Here is a 15,214-nt window from a genome sequence, read left to right on the forward strand (position 1 = left end):
CCTACCTAGTCTATTTTGGGAACACCGTGGTGCACCGTACGGAAATCAATGGACGTGAGGGGAAGCTGCAGTAAGATGGAATAATGGCCTGATGAATATGAAATAACTGGAGATTATGCAGTCTTTCTCAATTGTGTAAAATGCTATGAAAATTTGTTTACTAGAATGTCCTGAAATGAAATATTCCAAACTTTTAGCATCACGCGACGCAAAGATAGTTTAATGGCCGAGGTAGATCATGATATCATTAGAAGGCCCATAATGATCATGATATGGCCACCCATCATAGTTTCTTACTGCACCTTCTTTCCTGTAGCTACTCGCTGCTTAAGCCCACCAGTCTCGTGGACAACCAGCTCATCTCTCTCCCACATCAGCTCCACGGCCGCTCCAACTGGCCCAGTGAGCACCGTCAACAAGCCAACTTTGACGAACAGGTCCAGGCAGGATACCTTGCCCAGGATCGCCTTATGTGCCTTGCTGTAGAGCGTCATAGCCCAGACCAACACACCGGCTGATCCAACCAGATAATCCCAACCCAAGAAGATACGCACTCCGTCCGCGATGTTATCAACTGTAACGGACGACCAGGGCAGAACAACCTGGAACACGTGCAGTGGGTGTAAAATATTGACATAACGCTCCTCAAACATGAACGGAGCGACCACGGTCGCGAAGGACACGGTCAATGTGACAATATGAGGGATAGCGGTGTTAGCAAAAGCGAAAGCATACACGCGTCGTAGAGCACGTAGGGTGTCCCAACCACCCTCGACATTTCGGTCGTTACTGACAAAGGGCGAAAAAACAATGCTAACGGTCGTCACCAGGATGGAAATGTAGGCTGGCCATGGTTGCCAGACGGAGGCGAAGATTTGCTTCTGGTCGACAGTGATAAGTTCAGGGGCGGGGAGAATAGCCAGGACGGAGGGGACAATGTATCCGACGGTAAAAATGAGAGGGATCATATGGAGCACCGCCCGTGGGATACGGATATTTTCTGCGTTGGGCTTGCTGGCGGTGATGGAGCTGGCCAGTTGCAAGCCACAGTAGAGGGGGGTCGCGAAGGCATAAGTCAGGACCTGTGCCACGAGACCGAAGGCCATGGGACTGATCGATCTGTTAGCGGCTGGAAGGGGTAGCTTGGAAGCAAGACACTTACAACGCAGCAATAGTCCACGCATTGCCTCTTCTCCACGACTCCAGCGTGACCAGCACCCAGGCAGATCCAAACGTTCCCGAGAACGCTACGGCATGGAGCGTCAACTCGGGCTTGATCCCGCTTATGGCCGGCCAGAAGAAAGTAGTCAAGATCGTGAGAATTTCATCGAGTGGCTCGAATCCTGTGTAGACGGTGCGTAGAGCATCGTTGCTTTCTGGCAACGTGTTGGACGCGATCGATTCCTTTATCAGGCCACGGAGACCATTTGTACCAGAAAAGTGAAATATGGAGTACAGCGCAAAGACGCTGAAGAGGGGCAGGATGTATTTCATAGCCATTTTGGTCGTGGTCTTGTCGGGTCGAAAGCAGAAGACGTGGGAAGTGGTTCAATTTATAAGTCAACAAACCCCAGGTCTTGTTGGGTGTTGAATAATACCTACTATCATCTGCACGTAAAGAATGCCGATTGACTAATAGAAGCGACCAGAGGTAGCCATAAGCGGTATCCCTTGCGAAACATGAACGATTCCATGCCGATCACGATGTCTTCATGTGTGTGGATTGTTCTTCTCATTATCTCAGTGCCGTCATCCGCAGCCCGAAGCCTTAAACCGAGGCAATCCAAGGACAGCTCTTCCCCGCAAAACAGCCGGTCGGAAAATAATTCGGTTTCTTCACATGTTCGATGAGGGTTCCTAGATGAGATCCAGGCGAAGATTAGCAAAGGATATGGAGGTGAGTTGTTGGATACTGAGCAAGAATGTCAACAATCAAGCCCTTCCTGTTGTAATCTGGGATTATCCATCTCGACACAGTGGATTTGCTGAATAACTTTCTGGGAGAGAAACAGAAGAGCATCAAGTTTTGAGTATGATGCTAAGTATAAAAAACTCGGCTCTGTAGATGATAACTGATGCTGATATCCCACAAGTGTTGGGAGAAAAGAAGGAGGTTGCCTCCTGGTTGACGCGATCAGCCACTCTTAACGCCCACAGCCAGATTCCATCAATTCACCTGGCTTTTCACAGCACTCTTTTGAACAGAAAAACCATTTTTGGTATTTCTAGCCTTTCTATTGCCGATTTAAGCCTACGATAAATGGCAGAGATCCCAGACAGTATGTGACTGCATTTCTTCCGAATTGAGTAAAGTAAACAAGTAAACGAGTATTTTCATCGTCATGACTCTTTTCTCATTAGTATATGCTCTTCAGGGCTGCTTATATTTAGGCATTCAAACCACATCCAACTTTCCATTTATTCCCATTCATCCAACAAATATTTTTACTCATTCTAATACACTCATAACCACATCAGAATATCGATATACCAGCTTCACGATGCTTCAAGAACTTCCAGATGAGCTTCTTCTGGTGTTCGGGGAGTTTGTCTGCCAATCTTCCTTGGCTGTTCTTTGTCGAGTGTCAAAGGACTTCAATGAGCTTTTCACCCCTCTTCTGTACCGGAACATCCAAATGGATAATGTGCCTGTGGATCTCTTCAAGAAGATATTCCAGGGTCTTCATGTTCGCCATATCAGACATCTGGGTCTAACGAGTTCACCCTCATATAGATACGAAAACGAGAGAAAACCAACATTGGATGGGATGCTATCATCCATACAGAATTTGAAATCACTGAAATCTTTTGAGTAATCTTATATCTCCTATATGAAACTGGCTGAGAGGCCCAGAAAGAAAAGGTATGCTAACTTGTCTATTGTCTAGTGCTGGTGAGTTCTTCAGTCTTCGTAGGAAGGAGGAAGACCATATCACAAATTATACCCGTCTACTGCAACAGCTGGCTGGCTTGGGCACAATTCGTGATCTCAGTCTTGACATCTCATCATCGCATATCAGTCATGGTGCGGTTATTCCTCGCTTCAGCAATCTTCAACGGCTTTCGTTGACTCTGGGCCGAGAATTTCCTGGGTACTCGAACACGGATGAAGCTATCGCGGAAGTGTTGCTTTCATCCCCGGATCTCACTCACTTATGTTTGAGGACCGATGAATCATATGGAGAGGATGTTCCAAGTGCTCTCATGTGCCTCATCAAGATTTACGAGAAGAAGCGCAAACAGCGATCCTTGTCTCCTTTGAAGCTGACACATTTGCAGCTGGAAAATGGTTATCTCCCGTGCCCTGGCCTGCACAAGCGACATGGCTACAGTGTAGACTACCTGTCGCATCTCACAGATCTGACAACTCTCCGCTCCCTAGGGCTAGTTGACGATGATGTCACAGACATGTTTAATGAGCTCGACCATGGCGTTGATCCGCAGGTCTTCGCCAATGCCATTCAACTGCACCGCTTAACAATCGGATCTTACACAGAGGAAATTGAGCAATTGGTCGAGCTTCCCCATTTGAAAGATACACTGTCAGAGATTGAAATATCTCAATACTATGACGAAGAGGGCTGTGAGGATCAAATTACCGCTGTTTTTCGAACGACTAGGCCATCAGTGAAGAAGCTCGTTCTGGGTGGTGGAGTAAGTAAATGTCCTGGCGAGGCAGTCAATATCATCAAAGAAACTGTCCTCAAAATGCCTCAGCTTGAGATGTTTGCAACACCAATAACACGGAGATCCTATGACATGGTTATACAGCAGGTGCTTCTGAAAATGCAGAACCTGACCTCCTTGTTTCTCTTGGGAGAAGTAGCATCAATTATTAATCGCAGACGATTGAGTGAAAAGAATGAGGAGAGTAGGTGTGCCAAAGAGGCCAAAAGAATCTTCAATATCAACCGAATTCTAGTATTCAGGAAGGAGTTTCGTCCGCTGCGCGTTGTGGGCGTCGGCACACACATCTTCGTCTGTCATCTTCTTAGCCCACACTTCGATGAGAAAAGCCAGGAGGATGTGTTTTCAGTCAAGAAAGCTGAGACGCTTACGTTGGCATGGTACAAAGTGGTCAAGTTATCTCAAACTGAAACCCTAGCCTTCAAAAGCATCATTGAGTTGTCACGTCGCTGTCGGTAATCGTCCTATCATCGTTGGGTCTAATTTGAAGATAAAATAGACCGCGTCCTAGTCTTGAGCAGCGCAAAGACGAATTTTGCTAGAACTGGTAAAATTATTGCTTTAATTATTTAGAAATATGATTATTTATGTTATTAAAATCAGTTGATGATAGATATATAGTATGTTGTCTCAACGAAATCACGCCTTCTCATTGTAGATCTGATAAATCTTTCGCACAAAATCGCCTGTCCGGCTCGTGCCCATCGTCCCCGATCCCATTTTGTTCATCACATATGTAATGGTCATCTTGCGATTCAGATCCATGATCACAATCGAGCCTCCCCAACCTCCCCAATAACAAACCTTGTCATCGGGGATAAAAGGCACTGTCTGCGGCACTGGCAGCCCGAAACCAATTCCAAACCGAAGGTGCGATCCCAACACTAGATCTTTTCCGTTGGTTTGTTCCCTGAAGATCAACTCGATAGTTTCAGGGGAGAGAAAGCATTTGCCATTAACCTCTCCGCCCAGACTAATCATCGAGAGAATTTTGTTGACTGCTCTTGCGTTACTGAACCCACTCGATGCCCCCATCTCCGCTTGACGGAACGCAGGCGTCATAGAAGCGACCGCAGGTACAGGGGTCCCTTGTTTCCCTCCCGCCCGCGCTGGGATACTATTCGCATCGATGTTAATTGACGTTGGCATTGACTCGGGTGGGATGATTTCTGCGATGCGTGGCCAATCCTTTTCAGGTACGCCGAGCAGGAAATCTGCGTTGAGCGGGGTTGTAAATTCATCTCGGATGAACTGAGCCAAAGTCTTCCCACTGATCCTCCTGACGAGTTCGCCGACCAAATGCCCCTGTGTGACGAGGTGGTATCCCGACACAGTTCTGGACGTCCACCAAGGTGCCTGTTTCGCGAGCTTCTCCGTAGCAAGAGGAATATCATACAACTCCTCGAGTGTGATGGGCGTTTCCCACGCGGGCAAACCAGCAGTATGGGAGAGAACGTGCCTCACTTCGATATCTTCCTTGCCATTTTGTGCAAACTCGGGCCAGTATTTGGAGACTTTTTCGTAAGGGTTGAGCAAACCACGGTCGATGAGGACGAGGGCAGCTAGGTTAGTGACAGTTTTGGAGATGGACCAAACGGGGGCAATAGTATCTTCCTTCCATGGTTGAGTGCGTGCTGTATCCGCGTAACCGCCCCATATATCAATAACTGTCCTGCCGTCGATGCTGACGCAGAGCGAGGCGCCGAGTTCGTCGGTTTGGAGGTGGGATTGGAGGAGGTCGCGGAGGGAGGAGTATTGGGGGTCACAATGGCCGTTGACTTCCATTTTATATATAATAATAATGAGAGGTTAATTATACAAAGGATGAATGAAAGAATGACTGAAAAGAAAAGTGAGAAGAGAAGGGAGAAACGTTGCTCAGGGATGATCATGAGGGGTTTGCAGTCTATATTTGTGCTGCTGTGGGGTAACCACATGCACATTCAATGTCGCGCATAATTTATCCAACATCACAAATATTGCATGTTATATTTTCTTCTCTTCTTTTCCTCTCTTCAACTCTTCAATCTATCTTCTGTTAATTTTCATCGCCACCAGGGCAATGAATAAATAGAATCCTACTGCAACCACGGAACAACAGTCTATGACGCCATCACTCCCTCAGCCATGTCTTCTGTCAACTATATACCGTCGAATTCCCCTTTGATGGCTTTTTCATCAAATAATTATCAAATCCATCATGAGCTCCGAGAATTGGGAGTCTATCGACGCCCCCAGCGCCAGCTTCAGCGATCTGTCCATCAGCCGATCATCCGACGATGTCCGTGGCGTGCACCATTCGACTCCAATCAGTCGGCGACCAACAGCCGTCGAGGTGTCACGCATTGAAACCTATCGCTTGCAGCATCGAACAACAGTGGGATCGGGTATAGGACCAGCGCCAAAGGAAACGTGGTTACCGTTTGGAGGAGAAAAGGATTATCCCCCTTTGCTTCCCGACCCGGATATCTATGTTGTGGAATTTACTGGAGAGGATGATCCATATCATCCCCATAACTGGCCTACTTCGAAGAAGTAATTGTCTCCTTAGCACCTGAAGTACGTGTTCAAAGCTAATATGCAATAGGGTCCTTCTTTCCACCATCCTGGCCTATGTCACCTTCGTTTCTTCGTTCGCGAGTGCCATCTTTTCCTCCACCGTCGGAGCCATAAGCACCCAATTCGGCATTAGTACTGAAGTCTCGACACTCGGAGTCACCCTTTACGTGCTTGGATTTTCAGCAGGTCCAACAATCTGGGCCCCTGCCTCGGAGTTGTCCGGTCGGCGATGGCCTCTGACAGTGGGAATATTCGGATACAGTATCTTCACAATCGGCACTGCCACGGCCAAAGATGTTCAGACGATTATGCTGACCCGATTCTTTGCGGGTTTATTTGCTGCAGCTCCGTTGGCGATCGTACCAGCTATCTTTGCAGATATCTATGACAATTCTCACCGAGGTATCGCGATAGCAATGTTTGCGATGGCGGTGTTTGTAGGACCATTCGCCTCGCCTTTCACCGGAGGGTTTATCACAATGAGTTACCTAGGATGGCGATGGACGATGTATATTTCTGCCATTATGGGATTCTTGGGATTTGCTTTACTCATTTTGTTTTTCAAGGAGACATATGCCCCTGTCGTGCTGATGGAGAAAGCGGCTACTCTTCGTCGCCAAACACACAACTGGGGCATTCATGCAAAGCAGGATGAAGTTGAGTTGGACATTAAGGACCTATTGACGAACAACTTCAGTCGACCCTTCCGCATGCTTTTCACTGAACCCATTGTCTTTTTGGTGACGCTGTACATGTCATTCATCTATGGACTTATGTACGCGTTGTTGGCTGCTTATCCGGTGGTGTTTCAAGGCATTCACGGGATGAATCTCGGAGTAGGCAGCTTGCCATTTATTGGATTGATTATTGGCGAGCTTTTGGGAGGTACATTTGCGCTCCTGGGGCAAGGATCTTATAGAAAGAAACTAGTTGCGAACAACAACATTCCAGTTGCTGAATGGCGACTAGGACCGGCAATAGTTGGAGGGATCGCCTTTACTCTCGGTCTTTTCTGGTTTGTTTCCCTGACCATTGTCTAGAGAAGGTATTGCTAATTTTGTACCTTATAGGTATGGCTGGACGGGATTTACAAAATCCATCCACTGGATGGCACCGACAGCCTCAGGGATCCTTGTTGGATTTGGTATCTATACTATCTTCCTACAGTGCTTCAACTACTTGATCGATTCATATCTTATGTTGTAAGTCTTATCTTTCGATGATAATAGCGTAAGCTAACTAATCAGCGCTGCCTCGGTGTTCGCCGCAAATACTATCTTACGTTCGGCCGTTGGCGCCTGTTTCCCCTTGTTCTCGAAACAGATGTTTCAGAATCTTGGAGTCCAGTGGGCAGGGACTCTGCTGGGCTGTCTGGCAGCCATAATGATCCCTATCCCATTGGGATTTATTGTATTTGGTCCGAGACTGAGACGGAAGAGTAAATTTGCCCCGACGCTTGAAAATCCAGTCAGAGAGAAGCCACCGTCTGAGGGTGCTTGATATGGTTATACAGATAAAAATAATATATATATATGTAATCAAATGTCCAAATGTTCTTATCGAAATAGTCACATGTCAGCATGACCTCCATATATATATATTAGATATTGTTCTTACTATCTATATACATTGATCGGCTGAAATGCTTAACTTATCACCGTCTGGCTGATCAATACAGCTGTATAGAATATTGGCTTTTAATATCGTGCCCAGGGTCCGTACCTAGCTTCTGCGGGGGCGGGGGTCCGGGGAATGGAAACCATGTGCTAGTTTATCTGATCTCGGTATAACATCGATAAGAACGACGGAGGTCTCCTATACAGAAAGATACCAGCTTCATCTACACAACATCCTCTGCCTTCGTCTATCACTGCTATCGCCTATATCGGCCATTTCCGCCCGAAGTCGCCGGATACAGTCAAACCCAGTCAACTTTGCCGATAAGTCCATCTACGCCTGCTGTGATTGGCCCACCGGCCCAGATCGGCAAAATGTGACAGCCAACCACGGAACGGTCCAAGGCGCCAAGGACGCTGCCAAGGAATCCGACGGAAATGGCAGCGGGCGGAGATAAGCAAGGGAGGCAATGAATTTTTCTTCTTATCAGTTGGTCGTGTGAGGTCGAGTCAGCTTTAACCTCCACACTTTCTGCTTTTCTAAAAAATGCAACATCTGTAACCTCGAGCTAAGGGCTACCTTGGTCTAGGTGATACGCCTACTTATTTTTTATTCTATTTAAGTACATCAAGTACTTATACAACTACATACGTGATGTATGTGCAGTGGGCGGGAAAAACCAACCTGTGGGTGGCTCGAAGCCCCGTTGGGCGGTGGTTTCGTTTGGAGAACTCAGGCCATGTGAGTAGTACCTTGCATTAGATCGATATCTTCCAAACTGACGACGAGAAGCCCAAAGAACGCAAGGGTAGCTTCTTTTTCACCGAGATCCGTGCGGGGCTGGCCACCTTCTTCGCCATGGCCTACATTATCAGTGTGAATGCCACCATCACCTCGGACACCGGTGGTACCTGTGTTTGTCCGGCCGAGAGCATGGCTGATAACTGCGACACCAACACCGAATATCTGCTATGTGTGCAAGAAGTTAAGCGAGATATTATTACTGCCACTGCCGCCATTGCTGCCTTGTCGACATTTTGTATGGGATTGTTTGCGAATTTGCCGGTTGCGCTCGCTCCTGGAATGGGGTTGAATGCTTACTTCGCCTACACCGTTGTTGGACACCATGGAAGCGGTCTTATCCCGTATCGGATTGCATTGACGGCTGTATTTGTGGAAGGATGGGTGTTTCTGGCATTGACGCTACTGGGAATTAGACAATGGCTGGCGCGAGCTTTACCGGCATCCATCAAGCTGGCTACTGGTACAGGCATTGGGTTGTATTTGAGCTTGATTGGGCTCACTTACAGTGCAGGAATTGGCCTCGTGACTGGAGGTTCAGACAGTCCGATGGAATTGGCAGGATGCACAGATGCTTTTCGGTCTGGAGATGCCGGAGTCTGTGCTAGTGCTGGGAAGATGCGTAATCCGACCATGTGGATTGGTATCTTTTGCGGTGGAATGATGACGGTGCTGTTGATGCTGTATCGGGTCAAGGGCGCAGTGATCATGGGAATTCTTCTCGTGTCGATTATCTCGTGGCCGCGTCCAACTCCAGTGACGTACTTCCCACACACCGAGCTGGGGGATAGTTCGTTCGACTTTTTTAAACAGGTTGTCACATTCCATCCCATCAGGAAAATCTTGGTGGCGCAGGAGTGGGATATCTCTGGCCATGGGAGCCAGTTTGGGTTGGCTTTTATTACCTTTTTGGTGAGTCTTTTGCATCCATTCTATATCACCGACATTAATCGAGTGTACAGTATGTGGATATTCTCGACACCACCGGAACTCTTTACTCCATGGCTCGATTCGCTGGGGCCATCGATGATCGAACCCAGGATTTTGAAGGCAGTGCCATGGCATATGTTCGTAACCCATTGGTACCCACGTACATCGGAAGTTCAAAACTGACAAACGCAGATGGTTGACGCGATTTGCATCTCGATCGGTTCGCTTTTCGGCACATCCCCTGTAACCGCCTTTGTAGAAAGTGGTACCGGTATCTCGGAAGGCGGAAAAACCGGCATGACCTCTTGTGTAACCGGTATCGCGTTTTTCATCGCCCTCTTCTTCGCTCCCATCTTCGCTTCGATTCCTCCGTGGGCCACGGGTTGCACGCTGGTTATTGTGGGCGCGTTGATGGCCAAGGCTGCCGCAGAGATCAACTGGAAATACTATGGAGACGCCATTCCAGCTTTCCTGACAATCGCCATTATGCCTTTCACCTACAGTATCGCATACGGCCTGATCGCGGGTATTCTGAGCTACATCGCCATCAATGTTATTGTGTGGGTGATCGAGAAAGCGTCTGGGGGTCGCATCAAGCCGCCGAACAAGGACGAAAAGGAGCCATGGACGTACAAGCTTCCTGGAGGGGTCTTCCCACCATGGATGCAGCGTGCTGCACGGGGCAAAAAGGATTTCTGGCGAGAGGACGAGGAAAGAGCAGGTGTTGCACCGGAGGAGTCGATATCTTCTCACGAGGGACAGCAGGTTCATGTACGGGAAGGAGAGAAGTCGTAATGCATATATGTAACTAGATCAGTATTGCAAATAATTAAAAATTAGCTCTGAATTTACTCCGAACCCCCTGTTTGGGACAAAAGTACACACCGTCGTAGAACTCCAGTGGTACGTACACGATGATAGATGCACATCATGATAGGCTGGGAAATTATTCCGGAATGCTATGTATGAACTGACCAAACTATTTAGACTAGATGTCCGCATTCCTTGCTTCTCCAATTCTCTTGGCCCCTTACTCGATTAGTCAAGCGAACCATGAAGGATAATGGCATCTTTGGGACCGCGCGGCTCAAGTCTTGTCAGACCATCTTTTCAGGGAAACATTTCCGCTCAGAAAGCGCCCTAATCTAGGATCACTTACTGAATCCAGATGTCTACAACCCACTAGCATCAAACAAGAAGGTCGTAAGCCGAATCAAATCCGTGAGCCTCTTTGTTTTATAAGGCTGCGATCGCGGTGATCTGCGGGGACGTCGCCAGCCTTTCCGACCGCCCAATCAGCTGACCTGTTGTCGTGGCGGGGTGTGACATTCCCATCAAAGAAACCGGTTCGGGCTTTGATAATAAGAACCTGCAACCTGATATATCGACGATATTAATTGCCTATTCAAGATGGGAAATGTAGCCATCTGACAAGCCATGCTTATTCTCCTCTGCCATGTCTGGCTCCAAGTTCCCGCGCCTTCTGGCCCCTGCACCACCAGGTATTAATGATGCCATCGAGGGTGACGGGCGGAGGAGGAATGTCGGAGTCGCGTGTTTGGCGTGCAAAACGCGCAAATTGAAGGTATATCCATTTTCTTGATTTGACTTTTATGTATATCTGTCTGTCATCAGTTACTAACAAGATCAGTGCTCCAATGAGCATCCGTGCAGCAACTGCCGAAAAAACAACATCGAATGTACGATAAACAAAGACAGCGACAAACGCCGCCGGGACAACCTGAAACGCAAGATTGAAGTCCTCGAAGAAAAAGAAGATATCCTAATCCGTCTGGTCGACACGCTGCGCGACAGCGGACAAAATCGCACCGCTCATCTGCTCAACTTTATTCGCGGAAATAACTCCCTGGCCGAAATCAAGCGGTACATCGATACGCATCTGTCGCGCTCCGAGTTGGAGAAAACGCCTGCGCTCATCGAGGTTCGCAACGAAGTCGAGCGGCGCCTACAGCAGTCCGGCCCCCCGACTACGCGACGCATGCTCGATGCAAAGCGATTATCCGACACTTCAGTGTTCAAGGTCCCCGCGAAACCGTGGACCAGCGTTGTCGACAATGATGATTTTGTGTCGCATCTGGTGTCGCTGTGGTTTACGTGGTTCCATCCGTTCTGTAACTGGATTGACCGGGATACATTTATTCGCTATATGAAGATGGGAAATGTGAGGTCTCAGTTTTGTTCGCCGCTCCTGGTGAATGCGATTCTAGCTGATGCATGTGTATGTGTTCCTTTGCTCTATTTTTTCCACTGGTAGCTGAACTTCCAGGCCTACTCGGATTTTCCAGAAGCTTATGCCACACCTGGAGACCCAGCATCCAAAGGCGCACACTTTTACAGCGAGGCGAAGCGGTACTTGGACGAGGAAGAGGGTAAGATCACTCTCCCTACTGTCCAGGGATTAGGGGTGATGTGGATATAGTAAGGCTCCGACGGACATGATTCCCAATAGAGAGAGCTAACGAATTAGCACATGTTTGGCCGAAAAAGAAAGAAGCCGTTGGATCCACCACAATCAGCTTATACACGCCGTCCAGGAGCTATCTCATCAAAATCCACCGCACCTCGGCAATGCTGACGAAAACGCCATCCGCCTAGCCCGGGTAGTCAACCACACCATCTGGGGGTTGTACAATGTCAACACGTAGGAGTCCCAAGCCGAAATTAAGGAAACTGAAAAGGAAAAGCGCCGTTGGGAAGCAACTGACTCCATGGCCCCGCAGGATGTACTCAGCATGGTACGGCAAGATCCCTTCCATCAACCTACCGCAACGTCCGTTACCATCATCAGAAATCAATGTGCATGACAATGATCTGTGGTACCGCTATCCAGTCCGGTCGGATGGGGTGCAGGCCCATACGAGATGTCTATTCAGTGCCTTGTGCAGTCTGAACCAAATCACCTACAATATGACGCGCATTTTCTTCAATACCGAATACAAGCTCCCCTGGTCTGAGATAGAATTCAAGGCAGAAGAACTCCACAGTCGACTGCGCGACTGGATGATTCACCTACCTAGTTGTCTGAAAAACGAAACTAGCTTTGACCTTCCCCACGTTCTGTCTCTTCAGTATGTCCCTCTCTGCATATAAAGGTTCCGAACTAACCCAGTGATAAGTATGTACTACCACTCCATGATTTTGAGGATGTTCAGCATCATTAGACGAACCACAAATATCGATGCCCGCCAACGCGCCCACGAAACCTGTCTTTCCTCCGCCCGAACGATATCCAAACTCATGCACCTGCATCGCTCCGCCTGCGGAGCCGACCATATCCCCGTTCTCAACTTTCAGTGGGTCACTGACGCACTTCTTATACTATTGGATCGCCTCAGCGACGCCAAGGACCGCGACGCCTTCATCAACCTGAATGTCGCAGCTAAGGCACTGGGCCGGCGATGGCCACTAGGAAAGAAGATGTTGCGCCTGGTTCAGAACCGGGCGGAGGAGATGAGGATGGGGGTACCAAAGGAGATGGGGGTGTTGTTTTCTTGTTTATTCGAGTCGTAGTGGGGCATAATGAGGTTACTTATTCACTATAGACATGCTTAGTCGTCAAAAGGTTTGACTAGATTAGTATATAGAGTATTGTAGAGTACATTTAGCTATCTGGATTAATGGTGCTGTTAGTCTACGTCACAGTGAGCGTGTCAGTCAGATTAACAGTCATATCAAACAATATCAGCAATAGGAATCATTTTAATAATTTCAAATCATCAACTCGTAGAGAATATACTACGTCATGGATCATGATGTCTTGTATGTGGTGGGGATAAGTGGACCTCCGACTCAGTAGTGGTGGTCAGTGACTGACGATGTCCCACGAACGTCACCCATAAAAATCGACCGATAGATGGACAGATAATAATCATATATCATATTCAGATATAAATGACATTAAAAAAATTGAAACTCGAAAAAGAAGTAATAATTAAATAAACGACAGCGACAAAAAAAACGCCGACGCAAAAAAAGAAAATGTTCCTTTACACCAGCCCGGAATCGAACCGGGGTTCTTGCATAGCTCATCCTTTGTGGAAGGAGTAAACTATAAGAGCAAAGTCATAACCCCTAGACCACTGGTGTGACCTTACGTCCAATGTGGGGAACCTACAATATTTAACCGTGCAAAGGCGATGATCCACTTTATTGACGTTGGCAGGAATACTTTATTTTGTGGCTGGACTTTGTGTTTTGGGTTTGTGGTTTTTGATATGGTTTTATTCTTGTTTTATTTGATTTATTAGGTTTGTGCAAACTTGAATTTCGTGTGTTAAATATGAGGCATAATTATACTGTACTCTACTGATTGTTGCAGCAGGTCCTCGACACGCAAATCACTTCATTTTATTCCGTACAGTCTATGAAATAATCACTCGAAGATGCTATATCCAATATTCGCCATAATTCTGTAATTAAATATTGCATATAATGCGGTCATATGGTGATCTAATCGACAGGTGCCATGATTTGACGACATCTCATTTGTATGTATATATTTACAGAGTGAATGATCCATGCTCTTCAAAGACCCATATAATCCACCCCAACAGCCTCAACCTAGTACCCTTGGAACTCTGTCGGAATGAAACAGACCAACTGAATGATTCATATTCCATATCGTCGATCATGTTTCACACACTGCTCAACGTCTTCCCAACCATGGTTCCGCCCGCTCTTGGCTCGCCTGACGTCAACAGTAGAGTGGATTGTATTTATACACAACTCACTGGAAGCCCCGGAAGACATATTCTAGACCATCTATTATCGCACGTCAATTGTATTGCCACTTTATATCATCGATGGAGGATGTTGCATCTGGTCGGTTTGGATTCATGTTCCTGTCTTTTGGGCGAGGCATTATTCCCGTTTGGACTTAGCCTAGACTCAGTCGATGATGGGTTATGATTGATTGCTGTGATCTATTGGACATAACAGTCGTAGATTGATTCTGTATAGATGATGTATACGTTGGATTCTGGCTCACCTTGAAGGTATATCCAGGGAGCAAAGGTCGCTCAATTCGACATCAGAACAGAACATCCATCTCCTCCAAACACAACTCCAAAAGACTCAAACCCTCTCTCCTCCTCAATCTACAAGAAAACTCCATCAGCATGCGTTTCAACCTCGCCGCCCTCTCCCTCCTCCTGGCAGTCACTGTCAACGCCATTCCCACCGACAAGACCGGTGCAACAGACAAGACTGACATCGACACTACCGACAAAACCGACAAGTCTGGCAAGGTCGATGAGATTGGCATAGACAAGATTGACAAGACTGATAAGTCTGATAAGTCTGATAAGTCTGATAAGGACAAGCCAGACAAGAAGGACAAGTCAGACAAGAAGGACAAGTCAGACAAGTCTGACAAGGTTGACAAGGTTGACAAGGTTGACAAGGTTGACAAGGTTGACAAGGTTGACAAGTCTGAAAAGATCCATAAGGAGAAGGATGATAAGGAGAAGGACGATAAGGAGAAGGACGACAAGGTGAAGGACGACAAGAAGGACGATAAGGAGAAGGACGACAAGAAGAAGGATGACAAGAAGGACGATAAGGAGAAGGACGACAAGAAGAAGGATGACAAGGTGAAGGA

At 47.3% G+C, this 15,214-nt stretch overlaps 8 protein-coding genes and 1 non-coding gene across 9 annotated transcripts in view; 6 read left to right on the forward strand and 3 right to left on the reverse strand.

Annotated features, from left to right (window-relative positions):
• Positions 1-293: 293 nt before the first annotated feature.
• ASPWEDRAFT_170432 (uncharacterized protein) lies at positions 294-1,500 on the reverse strand (the record flags this gene model as incomplete). The annotated part of the gene is made up of 2 exons (XM_040830619.1): positions 294-1,110; positions 1,163-1,500. The coding sequence occupies 2 exons, from the start codon at positions 1,498-1,500 to the stop codon at positions 294-296; spliced, it is 1,155 nt and encodes a 384-aa protein (XP_040690605.1).
• Positions 1,501-2,128: 628 nt separating this feature from the next.
• On the forward strand, positions 2,129-4,236 carry ASPWEDRAFT_436230 (uncharacterized protein). The gene is made up of 3 exons (XM_040836062.1): positions 2,129-2,279; positions 2,376-2,812; positions 2,889-4,236. Exons 2-3 carry the CDS (start codon positions 2,502-2,504, stop codon positions 4,144-4,146), a joined length of 1,569 nt encoding a protein of 522 aa, XP_040690606.1. The 5' UTR covers positions 2,129-2,279; positions 2,376-2,501; the 3' UTR covers positions 4,147-4,236.
• Positions 4,237-4,326: 90 nt separating this feature from the next.
• ASPWEDRAFT_170434 (serine hydrolase domain-containing protein) lies at positions 4,327-5,472 on the reverse strand (the record flags this gene model as incomplete). Its single annotated transcript, XM_040830620.1, has 1 exon — positions 4,327-5,472. The coding sequence occupies one exon, from the start codon at positions 5,470-5,472 to the stop codon at positions 4,327-4,329; it is 1,146 nt and encodes a 381-aa protein (XP_040690607.1).
• Positions 5,473-5,887: 415 nt separating this feature from the next.
• On the forward strand, positions 5,888-7,746 carry ASPWEDRAFT_108230 (MFS transporter; the record flags this gene model as incomplete). Its single annotated transcript, XM_040827959.1, has 4 exons — positions 5,888-6,222; positions 6,275-7,261; positions 7,317-7,448; positions 7,494-7,746. The coding sequence occupies 4 exons, from the start codon at positions 5,888-5,890 to the stop codon at positions 7,744-7,746; spliced, it is 1,707 nt and encodes a 568-aa protein (XP_040690608.1).
• Positions 7,747-8,377: 631 nt separating this feature from the next.
• Positions 8,378-10,607, forward strand: ASPWEDRAFT_152795 (NCS2 family permease). Its single transcript, XM_040829629.1, has 4 exons — positions 8,378-8,604; positions 8,656-9,576; positions 9,627-9,731; positions 9,787-10,607. The coding sequence occupies exons 1-4, from the start codon at positions 8,518-8,520 to the stop codon at positions 10,387-10,389; spliced, it is 1,716 nt and encodes a 571-aa protein (XP_040690609.1). The 5' UTR covers positions 8,378-8,517; the 3' UTR covers positions 10,390-10,607.
• Positions 10,608-10,716: 109 nt separating this feature from the next.
• ASPWEDRAFT_152798 (putative C6 transcription factor) lies at positions 10,717-13,310 on the forward strand. The gene is made up of 6 exons (XM_040829630.1): positions 10,717-11,179; positions 11,246-11,833; positions 11,882-12,033; positions 12,083-12,256; positions 12,336-12,683; positions 12,732-13,310. The coding sequence occupies exons 1-6, from the start codon at positions 11,051-11,053 to the stop codon at positions 13,123-13,125; spliced, it is 1,785 nt and encodes a 594-aa protein (XP_040690610.1). The 5' UTR covers positions 10,717-11,050; the 3' UTR covers positions 13,126-13,310.
• Positions 13,311-13,602: 292 nt separating this feature from the next.
• Positions 13,603-13,701, reverse strand: ASPWEDRAFT_t102. The gene has a single exon. It is a non-coding gene; the product is annotated as a tRNA-Ile (tRNA).
• A 27-nt stretch (positions 13,702-13,728) lies between these two features.
• On the forward strand, positions 13,729-14,628 carry ASPWEDRAFT_436373 (uncharacterized protein). Its single transcript, XM_040836063.1, has 3 exons — positions 13,729-13,862; positions 13,937-14,026; positions 14,076-14,628. The coding sequence occupies exons 2-3, from the start codon at positions 13,998-14,000 to the stop codon at positions 14,521-14,523; spliced, it is 477 nt and encodes a 158-aa protein (XP_040690611.1). The 5' UTR covers positions 13,729-13,862; positions 13,937-13,997; the 3' UTR covers positions 14,524-14,628.
• The window catches only part of ASPWEDRAFT_38598 (uncharacterized protein), a 1,616-nt gene continuing 881 nt past the window's right edge, over positions 14,480-15,214 (forward strand). The window contains exon 1 of the mRNA XM_040834911.1: positions 14,480-15,214. Coding sequence (XP_040690612.1) covers positions 14,733-15,214 — 482 coding nt within the window. The 5' untranslated portion in view covers positions 14,480-14,732.

This window comes from Aspergillus wentii, assembly GCF_001890725.1.
Source record: "Aspergillus wentii DTO 134E9 unplaced genomic scaffold ASPWEscaffold_3, whole genome shotgun sequence".
In the NCBI taxonomy this organism is placed as follows: Eukaryota; Fungi; Ascomycota; class Eurotiomycetes; order Eurotiales; family Aspergillaceae; genus Aspergillus; species Aspergillus wentii.